The sequence below is a fragment of the Schistocerca gregaria genome, chromosome X (assembly GCF_023897955.1).
Source record: "Schistocerca gregaria isolate iqSchGreg1 chromosome X, iqSchGreg1.2, whole genome shotgun sequence".
NCBI classification, from domain to species: domain Eukaryota; kingdom Metazoa; phylum Arthropoda; class Insecta; order Orthoptera; family Acrididae; genus Schistocerca; species Schistocerca gregaria.
The window spans coordinates 602,108,139-602,128,897 of NC_064931.1; the positions used below are offsets into that span (position 1 = coordinate 602,108,139).

General features: G+C 40.8%; 1 protein-coding gene across 1 annotated transcript in view; it reads right to left on the minus strand.

Annotated features, from left to right (window-relative positions):
* LOC126298934 (acetyl-CoA acetyltransferase, cytosolic-like) overlaps positions 1-20,759 on the minus strand; it is a 66,615-nt gene that overhangs the window by 21,105 nt on the left and 24,751 nt on the right. Inside the window, exon 5 of the mRNA XM_049990531.1 lies at positions 12,546-12,775. Coding sequence (XP_049846488.1) covers positions 12,546-12,775 — 230 coding nt within the window. The remainder of the gene's footprint in view (positions 1-12,545; positions 12,776-20,759) is intronic.

Below are 20,759 nucleotides of genomic sequence, written 5' to 3' on the forward strand. Positions count from 1 at the left end.
GCAAGAAACACGAAGGGATGGAAACCATGATATACCAATCCAACTTCCAAGTCTCAAACAACTGTAGGTGTAGAGTCAATCAAAGATCCGGTTACAGTACCCCATCTCCAAAGTCAGCATCCTGCTGGCCATCTTGGCCAAATTGTCAGCATGTTTGTTCCCTGGGATTCTAAAGTGACCAGGGGTCCATACAAAGATTACCAACCTTCCAGCATGGTAGAGGCCATACAGGAGATCCTGGATACTCAGAACCAATGGGTGTTGAGAGTAGCACTGGTCGACAGCCTGAAGACTATTCAAAGAATCACTGCCAATCACTGCATCTTGCATGTGTGTAGGCAAAAGTGGTTCATCTGTCGACAGTAGAGCCATCAGTGTAGACCATGTCTGAGCCCAGGAATTCATTAAGGACGTCCAGAACCAAACGGTGAAAAACCACAGCATGTATTGAACCTTTTGGTCAGAAGGAGAGATAGAGGCATATCCGAGGATGGGGTACACACACAATTTCTGCCTGACAAGGGCAATAGTGGGGAAAGATGGCACTCAGAGCACAGACTGTAAGAGGACTGCGATCGTGACTCCAGACCTTGGCCTATATTGTGGGAGGTAGATCTTCCTACCTGGAAAAAATACATGGTAGTTCGGATTCTCCAGGGAGCAGTAAATGTTTACTGCATATTGAGCAGCAGCTGTTGGTGCCTAATCTGTAGGGGAGGGATCCCAGCCTTCACAACAAGTAGGCTTTTCACAGAGCTGGTCCGAAATGAACCTGTTGCAAGCTGGACCCTAGAATGGTGTATTGGGTCCAGCATTGGCGATGCTGAGACACATGCCAGACTCCCATAATCAAGACGCAACAGGGTCAGAGCTTTGTAGAGCCACAGAAGTGTAGAGCGGTCTGCACCCCCAACTGGTGTTACAAAGACAGTGAAGAGTATTAAGGTGTGACCAGCAAGTTCACTTAAGTTGACAAAGATGGAGAAGCCATATGATTGGGCATCAAAGACAAAAAAATGATAAGCCTCCAAAACATTGAGCATTTGTTCATTGCAGTAGAGTTCTGGTTGGGGATAGACAGTATGGCAGCAACAACAGTGCACAACACATGCCTCGGTGACAGAAAACTGGAAGCAATTAGTGAGAGCCCAGGTCTGCATCCTTCGTATGACACCCTCAGTCAGCATTCTCACCAACACCCACATATGAGGAGCAATAGTAGATGCAAACAGTCAGCATACAGGGAGAGTTTCACTGTGCATCCCCCAGCTGCAGCTAGACCATTGACAGACACCAGAAAAAGGGGCACACTCAATACATAGCACTCTGGGATCCCATTCTCTAGTATATGGGGAGTAGTGTAGGAAGCACCAACTTGAATCTGGAAAGTATGACGAGAGATGAAGTTCTGGACAAAAATTGGTGGGCTTATGTGGTGTCATAAGCTCTACACAAGCTGAAGAACACAGCAATAAGATGTTGATGCCAGGCAAAAGCTGACTGAGCAGCTGACTCCAGGTAGACCAAATTGTCAGCAGTAGAACAGCCTTGGCGAAAAATAGTCTGGGACGGACCCAAAAGACCACGAGACTCAAATTATCAACACAGCTGTCGGCTCACCATGCATTCGAGCAACTTGCAGAAAACATCAGTTAGGCCAATTGGGCAAGAGATGTCCATCTCAAGGGGCACTTTACCTGGTTTCAGAATTAGGATGATCATGCTTTCACGCCACTGAGAAGTAGACTCATCCTCACTCCAGATAGGGTTGAAAACTGCAAGGATCTGATGTTGGCAATCCACTATAAGTGTTTGAGCATTTGGCAGTGGATGCGGTCTGGCTCTGGAGCCACGGCAGGTTGGTTGGTTGGTTTGTTTAAAAGATGGGGAGGGGGAAGAGACCAAACTGCGAGATCATCGGAACTTTGTTCCCGGTAAAATAATTACTCAAGGGAAAGAAGAAAAGAAAGGAGACATACAGCACAATAACAGGAGAAAGGAAGAATGACAGAAGGACAACCAACACTACTATAGTCAAAACAGGAAAAGGAAACCACAGAGGGAAGCAAGAAACAGGTAGAAGGGGTAAAAACAAGAGAACAGATGACCGTGGCTGGCTGACCACGAGAATAAAATGGAAAAGCCAGCCACTCTGTGACACATTAAAACATCCACCCTAAAAGCATTAGAGTGCAGAACACGAAGGAACAAAGGACATGTGCTAAAACTTATATAGACTGATAAAACACACTGTCACGTATAAAACGTAAAACTAAATTAGCCGATGAAGCATTGTCAGCTAAAATTAATGGCAACGAGTCCCGTAACTGAAGAGTCCATCACACGGCAGCCAAAAAAGGACAGCTCACAAAGATATGGGCCACTGTCAGCCGCGCGGCGCACCAACACTGAGGTGGGTGCCATGTCGTCAGGGCAATGGGCTAGGGCACTGAGGAATACCCACTCACTGAATGGAGCATTATAAGGTTCCCGGTGACATGTAGTAAACTGTAAAGGAAGTTACTCTGCCCTCTGAGGACACAAACTGCAGGTTGATAATTTTCATATGAAGATGCTCGAGCATAATGAAAAGCAAAATTTTCAGCAACAGCATCAGCAGCAGTGCAGACATCACCACTCACACAGATACAAGGAACACCTGCTGCCACCCTCCCTAGTGTTCACAGAAATGTCAGTTCTTCCCCACACCTGGAAAGAAGGCATACATGGTTCAATTGTAGCAACATACCCCTCCCAATATTCTTGTTTCTGTAATTTTATGAGGTGGCAGACCTGGGCATGGAACCATTTAATGGCAATGAGTGCTCCATTAACTCACGTTGTTTATGGTGCTGGAAAGCCCATCTGAAGTCTCTAATCACCACAGCGATTTCACAGGTCCACCAAGGTACTGTCTTCCGATGGGGGTGATCCCAAGGAAGAGGGGACCGCTGAGTCAGCTGCTGATAGAATGGCTGCAGTTTTACTCTCGACAAGCACATCAGTAGCTCCATGTGGTGTAGTGACACGGGCGATGGCAGTGGTGAAAGCATCCCAGTCAGCTTTGGAGAGAGCCGATCTGGGTGGACACCCAGATAAGTGAAGCCGAGGAAGGGTCAAAATGACTGGAAAATTATCACTGTCGCACAGGTCACCATGGACTCTACAGTGCATGACCGGGCAGACACTGGCTGCAAATGGAAAGTCATTGGCCAAGTAAGACCCACACGCCACACTGAAGTGTGTGTGAACACCAGCTTTCAAGAGGCAACAATCGAGCTCTGCGAGCAAGTCTTCGACAGCTTTGCCATGGCCAGTGTTTGCGCAGTTTCACCCCGTAAAGGCTTTCAGGCATTGAAGTCATCCAATATAAGAAAGGGTGGGGTGAGATGAGGAAACAGTGCAGACAATGCATTCTTAGGCACTTCATCATCGGGTGGAACACACATTACAGATGGTAAATTCAAGTGGTATCTTCACATGAACAGCAACAGTCACAGACTCCAAAGTTGTACTGAGTGGCATAAAAAAAAATCTCATTTTGTTCATTATTACACCTCATCCTCCAGTCTTGTCACAGGCTTATCCTACCCCATCATAGGCCAGGCCCCCTTTGAAAGCAGTGATGTCCTATATGAACTCTGCTGGAAACACAGCACAGCTTTTTGTGTTGGTATGACTATCAAACAGCTGTTCACCAGGAGAAATGACCATTGTCAAACTGTCACCAAGAACAAAGTTGACCACTGAGTGGCACAACATGCACAACTTCAATGGTTGCTTCACAACCTGGGCCACCTGCATCTTTCCCTCTAATAACAGCTTCTCTGAACCATGCAGATAGAAGTTATCCTTACAACATCTCCTCTGCTCCTGTAATTTCCCTGGCTTCAATTACCAGTAACTTACTGCCAATGCACCCTTCATACAAGAGTTTCCCCTTTCTCCATCCTGTTATCCCCTCCCAATTCATGTCCCCACATCACCTTTAGTGTGCGTCATTCCCCACCAGCTCCAATGACCATGCATCATATGTGTACGCCTGTGTACTCACTGTTGTGGCAGTGCCACGACATTTAACAGTGCCGCCACAACAGTACTCGCAAACAGCAATAGAGACGCTCCGCAACTCGGCTGAGCGCAGGAGCGCAACCTAGCTACGAAAGGCGACGGCCGCATGTCATGGTACGGCAGTCGAATACGAGATACTGAGTTGTTATCATGTAATCAGCTATTGTTTCTAAGAGAGAGTGTTGAATATCCATGCAATTATTGGTGATTAAAGGTTATAACATTTTTGGCGATGAGGTCGGATATTTTCACTGTGTTGTGGATTTGCGTGTTCGTGACTGGGCAGACATGGAACAGCTTATGCAAGCGCTCATTGAACAACAAACACAGCTGACGGATACTATTCAGGCTCAACGAACACAGACGACGGCTGCGATTCAGGCATTGTCGACGTCCCTTACTTATCGTCCGTCTTCCTCTTCTCCGCCTCCATTCCCTCCTTACGACGAGGCCGCTGAAGACTGGGAGGACTATGAGAAGTGCTTGCAGCAACACTTCTTGGCTTTTGGTGTTGTCGATGCTCCTATGTGTAAGTCGTTATTTCTATCTTGGATTTCCCCATGGTCTATCAGCTGCTATCTCAGTTAGCCCCTCTGCGGGAACCTGCCTCTCTGTCCTTCCAAGAAATGTGTGACTTATTGTCTAACTATTACTGAAAAAACACCCACGTCGTTGCCGCCCGCATTGCGTTCTACCTGTGTCGTAAACAGCCCCATCAATCTTACCGGGCTTTGGCGGCATAACTACACGGTCTGAGTAGGAAATGTCAGTTTGTCACGGACACTCATCACGAGTCTTATGCTGATTCAGTGGTTAGGGATGCAATTTCTACGACTTGCTCCTGATAAAGAAGTTCGGCAATGTGCCCTACAACTGCCAAACACGTCGTTGTCGGAAGTTAAGCATCGCTCAATCCTTTGAAGTGTCTGACGGTGCTGGCGCGCAAATAGACACGTGGTGTGATGTAGGCGCTGTACAGTCAACTCTCGACACTGACAATGGCCCTCAGTTCTCTTTGCAGGCCTTCTGTGATTTTTGTACTGGACAAGGGATTCATCATGTTACAGCACCTTTCTTCCATCCGCAATCGAATGGGGAGGTTGAGCGCCTTGTCCGCACTTTCAAATGCCAGATGAAAAAATTCCTTAGTGATTTTTCCACAGATGACGCTCTGCTGCAATTTCTGACTTCTTATCGCTTCACGCCTCTGGGTGATCGCAGCCCTGCTGAACTCTTGCATGGCCGTCAACCGCGCACTCTACTGCACCTGCTTCACCCTGTCAGGTCTTGTGCCATGTCCCCTAGTGCGGGAAAATACTCGGTGGGTGCCGACGTGTGGGCAAGAGGGTATGGATCTCGCCCTAAATGGATTCCAGGGGTGGTCAAGGCTCTTTGCAGCCGCCGGCTTTGTGGAATACGTACGGACGACGGCATGGTTGTTCGCCATTATGACCATATGCGCCCACGAGTGGTGGCCACGCCGGTGCCACCGCCCCTTCCTTCGCCTCCACCAGCCCGAGAAGCCAGTCCTGTCGCTGCTGCCAATCTACCATACGTATTGATGCAGCCGACGTCGCTACCGCTTCCGAGTATGCCGGAACCGGCCCCAGTCACGACGCCGCCTTCTCCGGGACCCATCTCGCTGGAGCACACTCCCAGGTCCATGACACCTATGGATGCTGCTCCGGAGTTTTCACCCATCATCTCATCCAGGAGACACGTTCCATGCACGAGCTTCCGTCCTGGACATTTTCGACCATACTCTCGTGTCCCTCCGCGGGGTCTTCTTGGGGCCTCACAAGAGGTCATGGATGTCTACGCACTGTCCATGTCTCCAAGGAAGTGAGCTTTTTTTTTTTCATGGGGGGAAAAGTGTTGTGGCAGTGCCACGACATTTAACAGTGCCGCCAGGACAGTATGCGCAAACGGCGATAGAGGCGCTCCGCAACTTGGCTAAGCGCGGGAGCGCCACCTAGCTACGAACGGCGCCAGATGCATGTCACGGCACGGCAGTCGAATACGAGATACTGAGTTGTTATGTTATCAGCTTTGTTTCTAAGAGAGAGTGTTGAATATCCATGCAATTATTGGTGATTAAAGGTTATAACACTCACCACCTCTCCATCCTACATTCCTAGCCAGCATACCAGCTGTCACCCTCCAAGCTGAAAGCCACCCACCTCCAATCCCTCTCTCTGCCTCCCACCTACCTCTACCCACCCCACCTGACACTAACCCCATAACCAAATACACCTGCCAAAACGCATCACCAGCACTGTAGTCCAGCCGGCACCATAAAGGAGCATTGTGTGTGTGTGTGTGTGTGTGTGTGTGTGTGTGTGTGTGTGTTTGTTTGTTTTAAACTTTAGCTAGTAAAAGGGTTACTCCACATTCTAGGAAGTTTTCTTTCTTTCTGTGTAAAACTACATACGAATTAAAGTTTCTGCTCTCCAGCGTCTCCTTTAATCCAGAAGTATTTATATACTATCAAAACTTCCCTAGAACATTAATAATTTTTTTTAGTGTGAGTTCTTGGTAACCTACCAAAAGGCTTCTTGACTGAGTCAGTGGTGTTGGTCCCACATGGTGCAACAGTCCCATTGGGAATGTTTTTATTTGAAGAATTTGGAACTATTGTGCTCCCATGAGCAGTTGGGCAAATAATGATTGATCTTGACTGTTCCCATGTTGTACAGATGAATTTAATATAACCAAGGTGTGGCAGTGCCCTAGAGATTGACTAATGACAAGTTTGCCTCAGCAGTTATCCAACCACATCAGCACGGGGTACACCTTGCGCTCAGTCACTTTTTATTTTGATAGGGGTTTGTGCTATTCTTGTTGCTTGGGTTGTTCATCCCGGAGCCCCATTTCCTATGACACAACATGCCCAGAGCTTATGTTTATAAAGAACTTGCAGTGCTTGTCAGTTTGAGAACCATGGTTTCACCAGACCTGTACCCAGCCAATACTTCCAGAGGTTGCTGAGATGCTCCCTATTTGGCATGAACCAGGGTCGTGCTGAAATTACTAAATGTCATGGACGTGAAAGGCAATCTTTCCTCTCTACAGCAATAAGCCAGAGTATTTCATATGTTACTCATGGCAATTTCACATCTGCCTTTCTTTTACGCAAAATGGCCAGCAAAGCAGTATTTCCTTCTTTATTGTACACTGATGGCCATTCAAAGTGCAACAATTTAAAGATGACATCCAACAAATGTCAAATAGGGATAAAATATACTAAATACTTGGATATGCAAAGATTAGCATTATTTCAGGGCAACTGTGTGTCTTCTCCTCCCACACACACTTGGTAACTGCCATCTACATTCTGTATGTAATGAAAGATTAAGAAATAGGCTTCTCAATAATAAACCACATTTGAATGCTGTCTGTCTGTCTGTCTGTGAGAAGATCATGTTATGCCTCCTCATTTAAGAAACATCTACCAGCATGTGTTGTAATTAGACAGTGGCAGGATCGCAGTCTAGATTAGATTAGATTAATTATTCATTCCATAGACCCATAAAAGAGGGAATCCTCCTGGGTGTGGAACATGTCAGATACACTCATTACAAACATATAATTAGAAAAACTTGAGAGTTTCATTAATTTTAATGATCCTCAGTCAATAAACAGTAAAATTACGTACATGAGTTAAATTTAAACTTCTAATATTTACAGGTTTAATAATTGCATCTGCTTTCATTAAATTCATCATTCAGACATTTGCTACTTTCTTGGCTATTACAACCAAGTATTCTCAAAAATTGAAGTAAATTATTCATTTCAGTGATCCTCAGTTAAAAACAGTCAGACTATGTACAAGATTTAGAATTAAACTTCCACTATTTCCAGACTTACATCTGCTTTCCACACATCCATCATTCACACAGTAGGTAGTTACTTGGCTGTTACAACCAAGTATTGTCACAAATTAAAGTATAATAAATTTTCATTAAAATGGTCTACTGCATTTTTTGATGGATGGAAAAGAAGGAGCTGGCCACCAAAAATTCTTTCAATTTACGTTTAAACTGTGCCTTGTCTGAAACTAAACTCTTAATGGTTGCTGGTAACTTATTGAAAATATGCATTGCTGAATACTGGACTCCTTTCTGGGCAAGAGTAAGTGATTTTAAATCTTTATGTATATTATTCTTATTCCTAGTATTGATACTGTGAACTAAGCAGTTAGTTGGAAAAAGAGATGTATTATTTACAGCAAATTTCGGAATAAATATACTGAGAAGCTGTGGTTAATATGCCCAATTCTTTGAATAGGTTTCGACATTATGCTCTTGGATTTACACTACTCATTACTCTTATTATACGCTTCTGTACTCTACAATTTTTTCTATGTTTGTGGAGTTACCTCAAAATATGATACCATATGGCATAATGGAGTGAAAATAAGCAAAATATGCCAGTTTTTTTTATATTTACATCTCCTATGTCTGACATCATTCACATTGCAAACACAGGTTTGTTTAGGCGCTTTAACAGTTGATTAGTATGTTGCTCCCAACTGAATTTATTATCAAGTTGTAATCCCAAGAATTTTACGCTCTCAACTTCTATTTCCATGTCGTCTTATTTTATTCGCACACCAGAAGTAAATCTCTTTGAAGTTCTGAACTGCATATAGTGGGTCTTTTCAAAGTTTAATGACAGTGAATTGGCTATGAACCACTTACTAATGTCAGTAAAAATTTGATTAGCTGACCTTTCTAAATGTATATTTGATATACTATTTATTGCAATGTTCGTATCATCTGCAAATAAGACAAACTTGGCATCTGGTAATGTGACAGATGACAGGTCATTAATATACACAAGAAACAGTGGTGGGCCTAGTATGGAAACTTGGGGACCACCACTTGTAATTTCTTCCCCGTCAGATGATGTCTGATTGCCTACTGCTGAAGTGTTATGTAATGACACCCTTTGTTTTCTATTAGTAAGATATGACTGAAACTACTTTGCAGCACTACCAGTGATGCCATAATATTTTAATTTACTTAAAAGAATGCTGTGATTCACAGTCAAATGCCTTTGACAGGTCACAGAATATACCAGTTGCCTCTAATTTGTTGTCCAATGAATTAAGGACATTTTTGCTGTAAGTGTAAATAGCTTTCTCAATATCAGAACACTTATGAAACCCAAACTGTGACACTGACAGTATGTTATTTTCTCTAAGGTGCTTAAGTAGTAACCTTTTCGAAGATTTCTGAAAAAGCTGGCAAAAGTGAGATCGGTCAGTAATTTGACGGCATTTCTTTGTCCCCTTTCTTGTGGAGAGGTATAACTTCAGAATATTTAAGCCAGTCCGGGAATGTTCCTGTGACAAGTGCTTGATTACACAAATAACTTAAGATATGACTAGGCTCATATGAACACTCTTATTAACTTTGTTGATATGTTATCATAACCACTAGAATGCTTTTATTTCAAGGACTTTATGATGGGTTCTATTTCTTTGGGTGAAGTAAGTGTCAATTCCATGTTACTGAGATTGTGTGCACTGGTCTCAGATATTCTATTGCATTATTTACTGAACCTGACAACCCCATGCTATTAGTAACGGAGACAACATACTTGTTTAAATGGTTTGCAACACAACATGCGTTTGTTACCAGGGTTTCATTTATTTGTTCCTCCTTATTTCTGGTCCTACCGCTCTCTGACTTAACTATATCCCATATTGTTTTTATTTTATTGCTGGATGTATTTATCTTCTTCGCACAACACAGGTGTTTAGATTTCTGGATAACCTTCTTCAATATTTTGCAGTAATTTTTGTAATGAGCTATAATGCTAGTATCAAAGTTGTCCCTACATATCAGATAGAGTTTCCTTTTTGTCTCACATGATATATTTATCCCTTGTGTGATCCATGGTTTCTTATTAGACCTCTCCTTAATTTGAGTTACCTTCAGGGGAAAACAATTTTCAAATAAAGTGCTAACTTTATTAATGAATGTTTTGTATTTTCCATTTGTGTCTTGGATGCTATAAACATCCATCCAATTAATTTCTTTGAGCAATCTCCTAAATTTCTCAGTTTTTTACTGTTTTATTGGCCTTCAGTACTCAGTTCCGATAGATGTTTTACCCTGACAATTTTCAAAATTTAATGATAGGTGTTTCATGTGATGGTCAGATAGCCCATTTACTACTGGTTTTGTAATGTGGCTAAGTTGCCTAGAATTGTCTACAAATATATTATCAATGGCAGTCTTAGGACATTTGTATACCCTAGTTGGGAAATTTACAGTAGAAATTAAATTGAATGACAATACAACTGATTTCAGTAACTGTTAACTGACAGTGTTTAAAATCACCAGCAACCACTAGTCCTTTGTTTTTTAATTTTAGATGAGATAATAAATCTTCAAGACCGTTAATACACAGGTTCAAATTTCCTGAAGGTGCTCTGTACATGGCTACTATTAAAAGGACCTATTATGAAATTCTATCTCTGTTGCACATGCTTCTAAGTGCTGCTCTAAGCAAAATTTATTAATGTCAATATTCTTAAATTTAAAACTATTTTTAACAAATGTGGCAACTACTCCTTTCACCATCTTTTGTCTACAGAGGTAGGAGGCTAACTTAAATTCTGTAAGGTTTAACATATCTATACCACTGGTCACATGATAGGCCTATCGAGGCTACAGTGCTTCGGTCCATGATATTTCTACTTATGTTGGTCGGAATTGCATGACTCATAAATATGGAATCAATGGGTTTAAGAGGATTATACTCAATGCCATGATGGAACTGGTGGCCCCACAACGAACACCCAAGAAAACAGACATTGTTTCTTCACAGTGTAGGAGCATTCAGCCACATTACACACTATGAGTCAGGAAATTGATTTCTTTGCAGCAAGACAAATATCCACATGGACAGTGCAATGAAGTCTGGAGTATCATGAACTCTCAGCATGGTGACAATTGCTGTGGCTTTCCTTGATATTGTAGCATATGTAGGTGAGCCCACAGTGGTGCACCAAGAAAACAAACATTAGCAGATTGCATCTGTCATTGTCATCACCACAGATGTCAGTAATGGTATGGGGTGGTATTGGGTACATAATACGCTCACCTCTGGTTAGTGTAGCAGGTAATTAGGACAGCAGGTGTTACATTACCAACATGTTAAGGCCATTGGCTGTGTTCTATCTTCAATGTCTGTGATATCTTTAAACAAGATAATGCATAACCACATACTGCCTGTGATGCCCTGCTCTACCTCAACATAGAGCATGTTTGTTTCCTTGGCTGGCACATTCTCTATGCCTCTTATCCGCTGAAAATATATGGGCATAGATTGCAGAAGGCTGGCATACCACCACTCACAAACAAGAACAATTTGACTCCATGCCCAGTAGGGCTAGAGCTAATGTTGCTGGCAGAGGTGGCAGCTCAGTGTACTAAGTCAGTCATCCTGTAAATGCTCAAATCATCTATAAATTTAATCTTATATTCTTCCTACTATACTGTACATGTACAATAAGGAAAATTTCACTATTTGCTATCCTTCTTGGTGTTGCAGTTTAAATGGCTAGTGCAGTGTATTTAAAGTTCTTTATAGTGAAATATTCTTAGTAATCTACTGAGACCACTGATCTCTAGCTCCAGGGATTTTCAGTGTGTTGTTCCAGTTCTAATTTCATTTGTTTATGTGTGACTGATTTATATACAATGCTCAGCCCCTTTCCCCCCAACACATTTCATTTGTATTCATGATTGCATTAAGGTATGAATTTATACCCACATGCAGGTACCCTGATGTGCAATGCAGCCTAATAATTGGTTCTTAAATATTTCTCTAAGCATGTAATAAACCAGTTAATGTCATTTCATTATCCAAAACTTTTGGTGCACATTTGCTGTTCTATGTCTTTGGAAAAGGATGTACACTAACCCCAACAAAAAAAACTATTGCATAGCCCCATAAGTTTTTTCCCTCTTGCTTTCACCCCCAGTAAACATCCTCTAATAACACTATCATTGTTCCCCTAACTGATAATAGCATTCCAAAAATATTGGATTATTGTCTTTCGCAAAACTGGAAGGTATCCGAAAACTTGACAACTGGCTGAGTCCATTGGAGGCACCTTGTTTTCGAATTTGCTTCTTTGCACTGGAGGAACCAAGTCTCATGCTACAGTATATTAGTTGTCTGTCTGATGATTTAGGGAAGTCAGAGAGTGTCTGAGATAGCGAATCATCCAAGACTTGAATCAAAGCAATGAACACAGATACCCAAAGCAGCCATTTTTGTCTCTTTCAAGTGGTTAATACATTGCCTCCTTCTTCAATATTGCACAACTAATGTTCATTTTATAAAAAACAACAAACGCATGATTTCGTAAGAGATCAATAATGCAGTTTTTTTCCACTATCATTATCATAACAGATTAATATCTATGTAAAAATAGGTCTCAAAATATTCACTACCTTTCGGAAAACTGGTTTCAGCCTTTGCAAATTTTCAATATTCAGATCCTTCCTGGGATATTCGTCAGTTGATACTAACGTAGTTCCATCTCTCTGTGGTACAGGAACTGGTACAATTTCCTTATCAAAGTGTCCTTCTTGCTGAGATTTTGCATAACGATGCTGAGACTGAAGGGCAAACTCATCTTGTTGCTCACGAGTAATTCCCTCTTTGTCAGCAATTCTTTCCGCTGAAACATAAGAATGCCTATCTGAAACCTGCTAAAATAACAAATTATTTTTACTTCAACTATTTTCTTTCATTATAGTTACAAAATTTACAGTTTTCACATTAAGCTAAAGAAAGGAACACAAATTAATTGTATCACTTCACCCCTGATAGACGAGAGTTTGGTGCACTATCACTTACACACAGTGCAAAACCACTCATGCATAGCAGCACTGCCAGAATAACACAAGAAAGGAAGTGTTATATATTATTTAAGCATTGTGTAACATACTTTCAAAAGAAGGAAACCAATACTGGGATAACAGTGACACTGCAGCCAACACATTGGTTGTGTGACTTATTTCATACCCAGATTTTGTACAAGATATTATATCAAAGGAGTTTATTCCAAAAATGAGATGTTAGTCATGCCATTTATAATTTCCAGTTACTGAAATAAAGTACATTTCATTTCTCTTCAGTTGACATGTATTAAACAGAGCTACAATTTTATCAAGATATGATCTGATGCATGGATTACTCTATTTATGATCTATCTGTAGATTTGAATTTTGTTATATGTCATCACAACAACAGAAACTTTACCTTTCATGTATCTACAGAGACAAAAGAGCGAAGGGAGTGTAATCACATTATATTACTATGCATGCCAAACAATGTCACTATGCAGCAACATCATATCTCTCAATTGTTATTGAACAATGAAAAGCATGTTCAGTGGCTCATTCTATTGAAATTACATTTTCTCTTCAAGTCTATTCAAACTGGCCTGCAAAGTTTCGTACCGTGTCATAATATTCAACCAAGATCACAGTTAGTCAACAGTGTGTTGATCACACTCCATAACTGACTATAATGCAGTAATGGCCCATTTATGAAGTTCAGAAGGGTCTCCTTTTGCCCAATACCAAAAGTTGTGTTTGCTTAAGGAATGACAAGAGATCACTCTCATCCTGTCTGTGGTTAACTTCAAAGCAGCAGACAATTGCTTTGAAGAGCTTCAAACACGAACCATTACTGATTGTTCTCACTTGAGTAACATTAAATGCTTTGGAAATATACTGTATTCTATGTGCTTTTTACAAATAAAGATTATTGTCTTCCTTATTTCAATTGACTTCTTACTGTCATTTGTGATTTGGGGTAAATTTCCTATATCCAATACAGCTCAAGTGTAACGGAGTTGGTTGGTTACTTAGTTAACTCCACATGTCACACATCATGACGTGATTTCTAATGAAATAATGCAGTAAAAGTTCATTAGAAGCTATGTACACAAAACTTGTATGTCTATCTCGACATACTTGCTATTTACATATTACTAAATAGCAAAAGAGAATGTGATTGTATTATTCTGGGAATTATTGAAGGCGGGATGTATGTAAGTATTATACTGCACATAAATTAATATGGAAAGTATAGTATGCTGACTAAATTCTAATAATTAATCACACACACACACACACACACACACACACACACACACACACACACACACACACACAAATTCATTCACACTCACTCACTCACTCTCTCTCTCTCTCTCTCTCTCTCTCTCTCTCTCTCTGATCGACCAATCAAAAATCATCCTGGAAAAAAGGCCTACTCTTGTTATAGTTTGTCAGTTGTCAGAATCTGTACACCTTCCTTCAAAATTTCAACAAATTACAAAGTGAAATGCCACATGTTTTATCTGAAGGGGAAAAAAAACCTGCATGGAGAAATACTCATCAAGACATTAGTTTTTACAAAAAAACAAGACTGACATGAGAATATAACCAAAAGGTGTATGGGAAGTGTGCAGAAGTTCTGCTGGCCATTGTAAACAAAAACCTTAATATCAACATATGGTCTATTCTGTGCAACTGTTGAGAGTCATATGTAAACATTAAAAACTGCTGGTAGTTTTTCTAACCATGTTCAAGTGACATTTTTAAGATACAGGCACTATTCTTATGTGACAAATGTTTTAAGGTATGTTATAAAAAATTTTCAGAAGATACTTGCAAACTGCACTACTTTCTTCACTCTATTTTTTAAACTTATTGAAGTAAATGATTGTTGTTATGGAATGTAGCTGTGATGTTTCTTTCCAGCACCAAAACCACACATTGTGTATGCAATGAGTGAGTTCCATGTGTTAACATTCCATCAGAAAACCTTATCCTTCACTTAATCTAATCAATAATAAGCCAGGGGGTTGATCTCTGTATAACTGAGTGACCAAGTAATATGACCTCCCTAACTATTTCACAAATTAGGAAGCAGCACACAGGAAATACCAGCTACCTACAGTTCCAATAATGAGATGGAGCCTATCATGATGAAAACACACTGCCAGGAAAAAAAAATTTAGAACACCTGAAGAGATCTGATGACAGCATATGACACCTGTGGGATAGTAGATGTACTGATAATGGTATCATCATCATCATCATCATCATCATCATCATCATCATCATCATCATCCACCAACAGTCGCCATAATGGCAAGCTACCAGAGTGCCATCTGTTTCTACACTGTAACAGGGAATGCTCAAAGCCAGAGGGCTCAGCATGGTGCAAACATGTGACATAAGCAGTCAACCATGTTAGGGGGAGACACTAGGGCTTCCTACAGCCTACTTAGCGAGTTCGAAAGGGGTCATATTTGAGCCTTCTGAGGCGGGATGGTCCTTTTGGAGAATTGCCACACTAACTGGATATGTTGCATCAGTTATGTAACGATGCTGGTCTCAGTGAACATGTGAACTTTCTGACACCCACAGGTGAGTTTCTGGATGTCCACACAGCACAGACACCCACCAAGACCATCATATTGTAAGGTCAGGAGTGGTAGGTCATACAGCTACCACAGAACAGATAATATGGCTGGTGAACCCAAATGTGTCAACACATAGGTTGCAAAACACAGTTATACTTGTCCCTCCATATCACTGTGGGCTCTTAACACCATGTTCAATGCAAACTGCACAGAATATTGCTTGAGAAACAATTCAGAATTTTTTTTATCCACACTCTTTTGCTGTTTTTGCTTTTTTAATCACCAAAAGTGACTTATGAATACGAGAGGTAAACATAGTGTCAGCAATGAAAATGATTCCTAGTATAAAATGTCAACTGGTTTCAACCTGATACCAAAGCTGTTAATCTCTGTGGATGGACGCAGATTTTGCACATGGCACAGAAGAAAGGTTCTAGTATTTTACAATTGATCATATAGTTATTACTGTAGCTTCAACACATGTACTTATTCATTTCAGGCTTGTAATATGACTACAGTGGGCCTCATCAATAATTTTCAATTTTTCCTCCACATTCCATCAATGCATGCGTTTTGATGATACATGAGCATTACACCCTGGCAAACAGACACAATCAGGCTTCTGTGCCTCAGAAAAGATCGTGGTGTTCCCATAAGGAAACAGTGGAACTACACTTACAGAAGTCATAAAAATTGAGTCTCACTACACACCTGCATGGATCTGTGACATGTTGTCCAAATGTAATTAAACAACACTAGTTGCACCGTATGTCTAGCACAAAAAATAATAATGACTTGCACAAATGATTAATTTTTATTTTAAACTGTTAATACACTGGTAACGTATTCAAACATGTTTCTGCTGGGACAACATTATTGCGCATCAGGGTGTGTTATTACCTGAAGAAAACTGAAACAACAGAATTTTTATATGTTTAGTTTCCCTGCCACTTGAACTTGACAAGAAATAAAATATCAGTTTCCCACTGCTGACATTCAAATAGTTCAATCCTGATATGATTCAGAATGTAACACATGTTTATATTAACTTACTTGCTAAAAATTATGTTACATCTCCTAGAATATTATGCATTCCTCCACAGATGCACAGGATATTACACATGAACTTCTGCTTTGGTACCTCATACACAAATGAGGATATTTTTAATACTTAACAGTTGCCTGAAAATGAAACAGATTGAAAATCAGCTTGCAATTTAATTATCACAGCGGGAAATCTGTAAGATCATGTTGTTCAAACACTACTGTTCATGAAAATTATGACAGCATGAAGAAAAGGTCAGAAATGTAGCTCACATATGACCTATGTGATAAAAATAAATGACTAAATGCACAGAACAACAAAACTATATAAAACATTAGTATTTGGTTCAGCTACCACCTTATGAGAGCGTCTACACACCATCACATAAAATAAAACAGACTTGCAGGAATGGCATTTTGAACAGTCTCTACTGCAATAAAAATTTCAGCTACACTGCTACTGAACTAACATAACGAGTGATTTATAAATTGGGAAATTCTAAACTTATTTAACACAACATGACAGCTGAACAGATTGGTCAGGGAAATATGGGTTTACATGATATAAGGAAATACTACAGCACACTCCATACAATCAGTGGGTTAATAATGTCCCATTGGAACACAGTTCCAAGAATTCATTAAATAAAGCATATCACATCAGACTCTACAGCTTCCTTAATGTAATGTTACAGAAGGTGTCCTATTCAAATGTGACCTATTCACACACTCATTCTCATTTGCATCCACTTATGCCAAATTCTATGCGATTAAGTCCATTACTCTAGTCCTACTGTAAAACCTATCATTAAAAGACAATATGGAGGTATGAAACAAGCTACAACAATCAAACAGGGAAATGTGGATGGCTGATCAGGCTAAAATGGAATAGTCGGCAGAGTGAATGAGACAGAAGTTCCAGTTATTCTTCCTTTCATGTACAAAGTCTACTGCTTTCGCATCAAAGTAATAACTCACAGGGGAATGGACATTAGCTGGGATATCGACTACAATATTTCTCCGAACTCTCATGTAAGAAACCAGTAATGACACCTTCCCCCCCACCCCTCCCCTCCACAAAAGTGTAAAATATGAGGTTTCTGTATGTTTTAGATGTGTCTCACTGGTCCTTGAAGAATTTCTTGCCATGATCACATCTCTTGGATCCACTGCTTACAAGGTTGCATATTTATGCAATTCAGGCGAGAATAGAATAAATGATACTGTTCAGACTTAAAAGTACATAAAACCACTGTTGGTTGGTTTTGGGGAAAGGAGACCAGACAGCGAGGTCATCGGTCTCATCGGATTAGGGAAGGACGGGGAAGGAAGTCGGCCGTGTCCTTTGAAAGGAACCATCCCGGCATTTGCCTGAAGCGATTTAGGGAAATCACTGAAAACATAAATCACGATGGCCGAACGCGGGATTGAACCGTCATCCTCCCGAATGATAGTTCAGTGTCTAACCACTGCGCCACCTCACTCGGTTCATAAAACCACTGTGTGATTCATTAACATAAAATATGGCAAAAAAAAAGACTTTACATTATGTTCACTGTACTAGGGAGGAACGAAAGCAGTGGCTGAAAGGGCAATTGTAGAAGCTACCCTCTACCTTTTCTGCACACTTCCCTCACTGGTGGCCTCATTGTACACCCATGAGTTGAGACAAACTGGAAAACTATGCCATCAGACAATGCTGTGTGGTACATGTATGCACACTGTATTACAAGTTGCTCACTTGAAAATTATACAATACCCCAAATTGGCAGATAGCGCATTGCAATTAAGATTCTACAGCCAGAAATGGACAGTCATTTTACACAATTTATTATGGATGTGAAACCATATATCAAGAAACTTTTTACAAAATTGTGTAGTGAAACAGGGGCTTCTCCACGTTAATGTATTCTCATGAGATTTAGAATACGTATTACAACAAAATACATTATTACTGCCCATCTGTTAAATTATCAATCTATTTCAGTTTTGATTATGTGAATATTTAAGCATTCCTCAGTTTTAAACTCTGTACAAAGAAGAAAACACCAGTTGTTTGTTCCCCACAAGTAACACTGACACACATCCCAGCACAGACAATGGACACTGAGGTGGCAAAAGTCATGGGATAGTTACATGTACATATACAGATGGCAGTAGCATTGTATACACAAGGTATAACAGGGCAGTGTAATAGCGGAGCTGTCATTTGTACTCAGGCAATTCATGTGAAAAGGGTCCAATGTGATTATGGCCACACGATGGGAATTAACAGGCTTTGAACATGGAATGGCAGCTCGAACGTGACACGTGGGACATTCAATTTCTGAAACTGTTCAGGAATTCAATATTCCAATATCCACAGTGTCGAGAATGTGCTGGGAATACCAACTTTGATTACCTCTTTCCATGGACAATGCAGTGGCTGATGGCCTTCACTTCACGACCGAGAGCAGGGGAATTTGCACAGAGTTCTCAGTGGTAACAGACAAGCAACACTGCATGATACTACAGAAATCAATGTGGGATGTACGACGAATGTATCCTTTTGGACTGTACTGCAAAATGTGTTGTTAATGGACCAAGGCAGCACATGACTGATGCAATTGCCTTTGCTAACAGCATGACAATACCTGCAGCACCTCTCCTGGACTCGTGGCTGTATCTGTTCGACCCTAGATGACTGGAAAAGTGTGGCCTGGTCAGGTAGGTCCTGATTTCAGTTGGTATGAGCTGATGGTAGCATTCAAGTGTTGCATTGATCTCACAAAGCCACAGATCCAAGTTGGCAATGAGGCACTGTGTGAGCTGGTGGTGGCTCCACAATAGTGTGGGCTGTGTTTACAAGGAATAGACTGGGTCCTCTGGCCCAACAGAACTGATCACTGACTGGAAATGGTTGTGTTTGGCTGCTTGAAGACCATTTGCCCCCATTCATGGACTACATGTTCCCTAACAAGGATGCAACTTTTATGGATGACAATGCAACATGTCATTGGGCCACAGTTGTTTGCAATTGGTTTGGAGAATATTCTGGATGATTCGAGCAGATCTATTTGGTCAGCCATACTGCATGAATGAATCCCACAGAAAATTTATGGGACATAATCAAGAGGTCAGTCCGCGCACAAAATCCTGCACTGGCAACTCTTGCAATCACGGATGACTATAGATTTAACATGGTTCAATATCTCTGCAGAGGACTTCCAAAAACTTGTTGAGACCAAGTCGAGTTGCTGCACTACACTGGGCAAATTGAGGTCCGGGCAAATTGAGGTCCAACACAATATCAGGAGGTATCCCATAACTTCTACCACCTCAGTGTTTGTCCGGCAGCTGTTTTGCTTCATACTGATATAGAGAGTGGATGGTGATTATAGCTTTGGGGAGGGGAAGGAACAGGAAATATAACATTTAGTACAATTTATTACTTTTTAATCGCCCTTTTCTGAAAAGTCACTCAGAGGAGTCACTTGTAGCAATGATGCTTTCAGCAAACTTTACTTGGATGTGTTCTTTCAGAAAGTTATTTTCTTGCAGATTTACAGCATGGCATCTGCCTTCCACTGTGAGTCATCAATGGCTTCCTCAAGTAGTCTGCACATTTTTATTTCAGTCTCAATGCACAATTTACAGATGTGACCTTTCATTTCAAAGTGCCCCTACAGCCTCTATCTGGTTGTAATGGCAGTGATAAAGAGGCAGCCTCATAACCTCATGGCTCATTTCTGCTGCTTAGCTGTTGAATTCAAATCAATTGTGAAGGGTGCTTGTGGAACCTGACTTCCCCCAATATTTCCTTTTCCCCTTTTCCATATAGCGGCCTATAATTGAAATGCTTTTGTCTTCCCGCCACTATGCAATTTCTTCCTTCTTCATATTTGAATTAGGAAATTTCTCATTTTTTTCTTTATATGACTATCACACAACCCCCTTCTAATCCACATAATAAATCTAACAATCAATTTTTAAATACAATGCTGAATTTGCGCAATGTAAATAACAGCTTCAGACTTCTGATAAAGCCATAGTCAGAAGATCCTGCATGACAGACAATAAGTGTTTCCATTGCCAGCTGGCAATTAAAAACTGCCACTGCAATTTGAATCCTGCCAGATGTGCTTCCTTGTGTCATTTTGCCTGAGCCAGATCTCATCAAGATGAATAAGAGAATGAG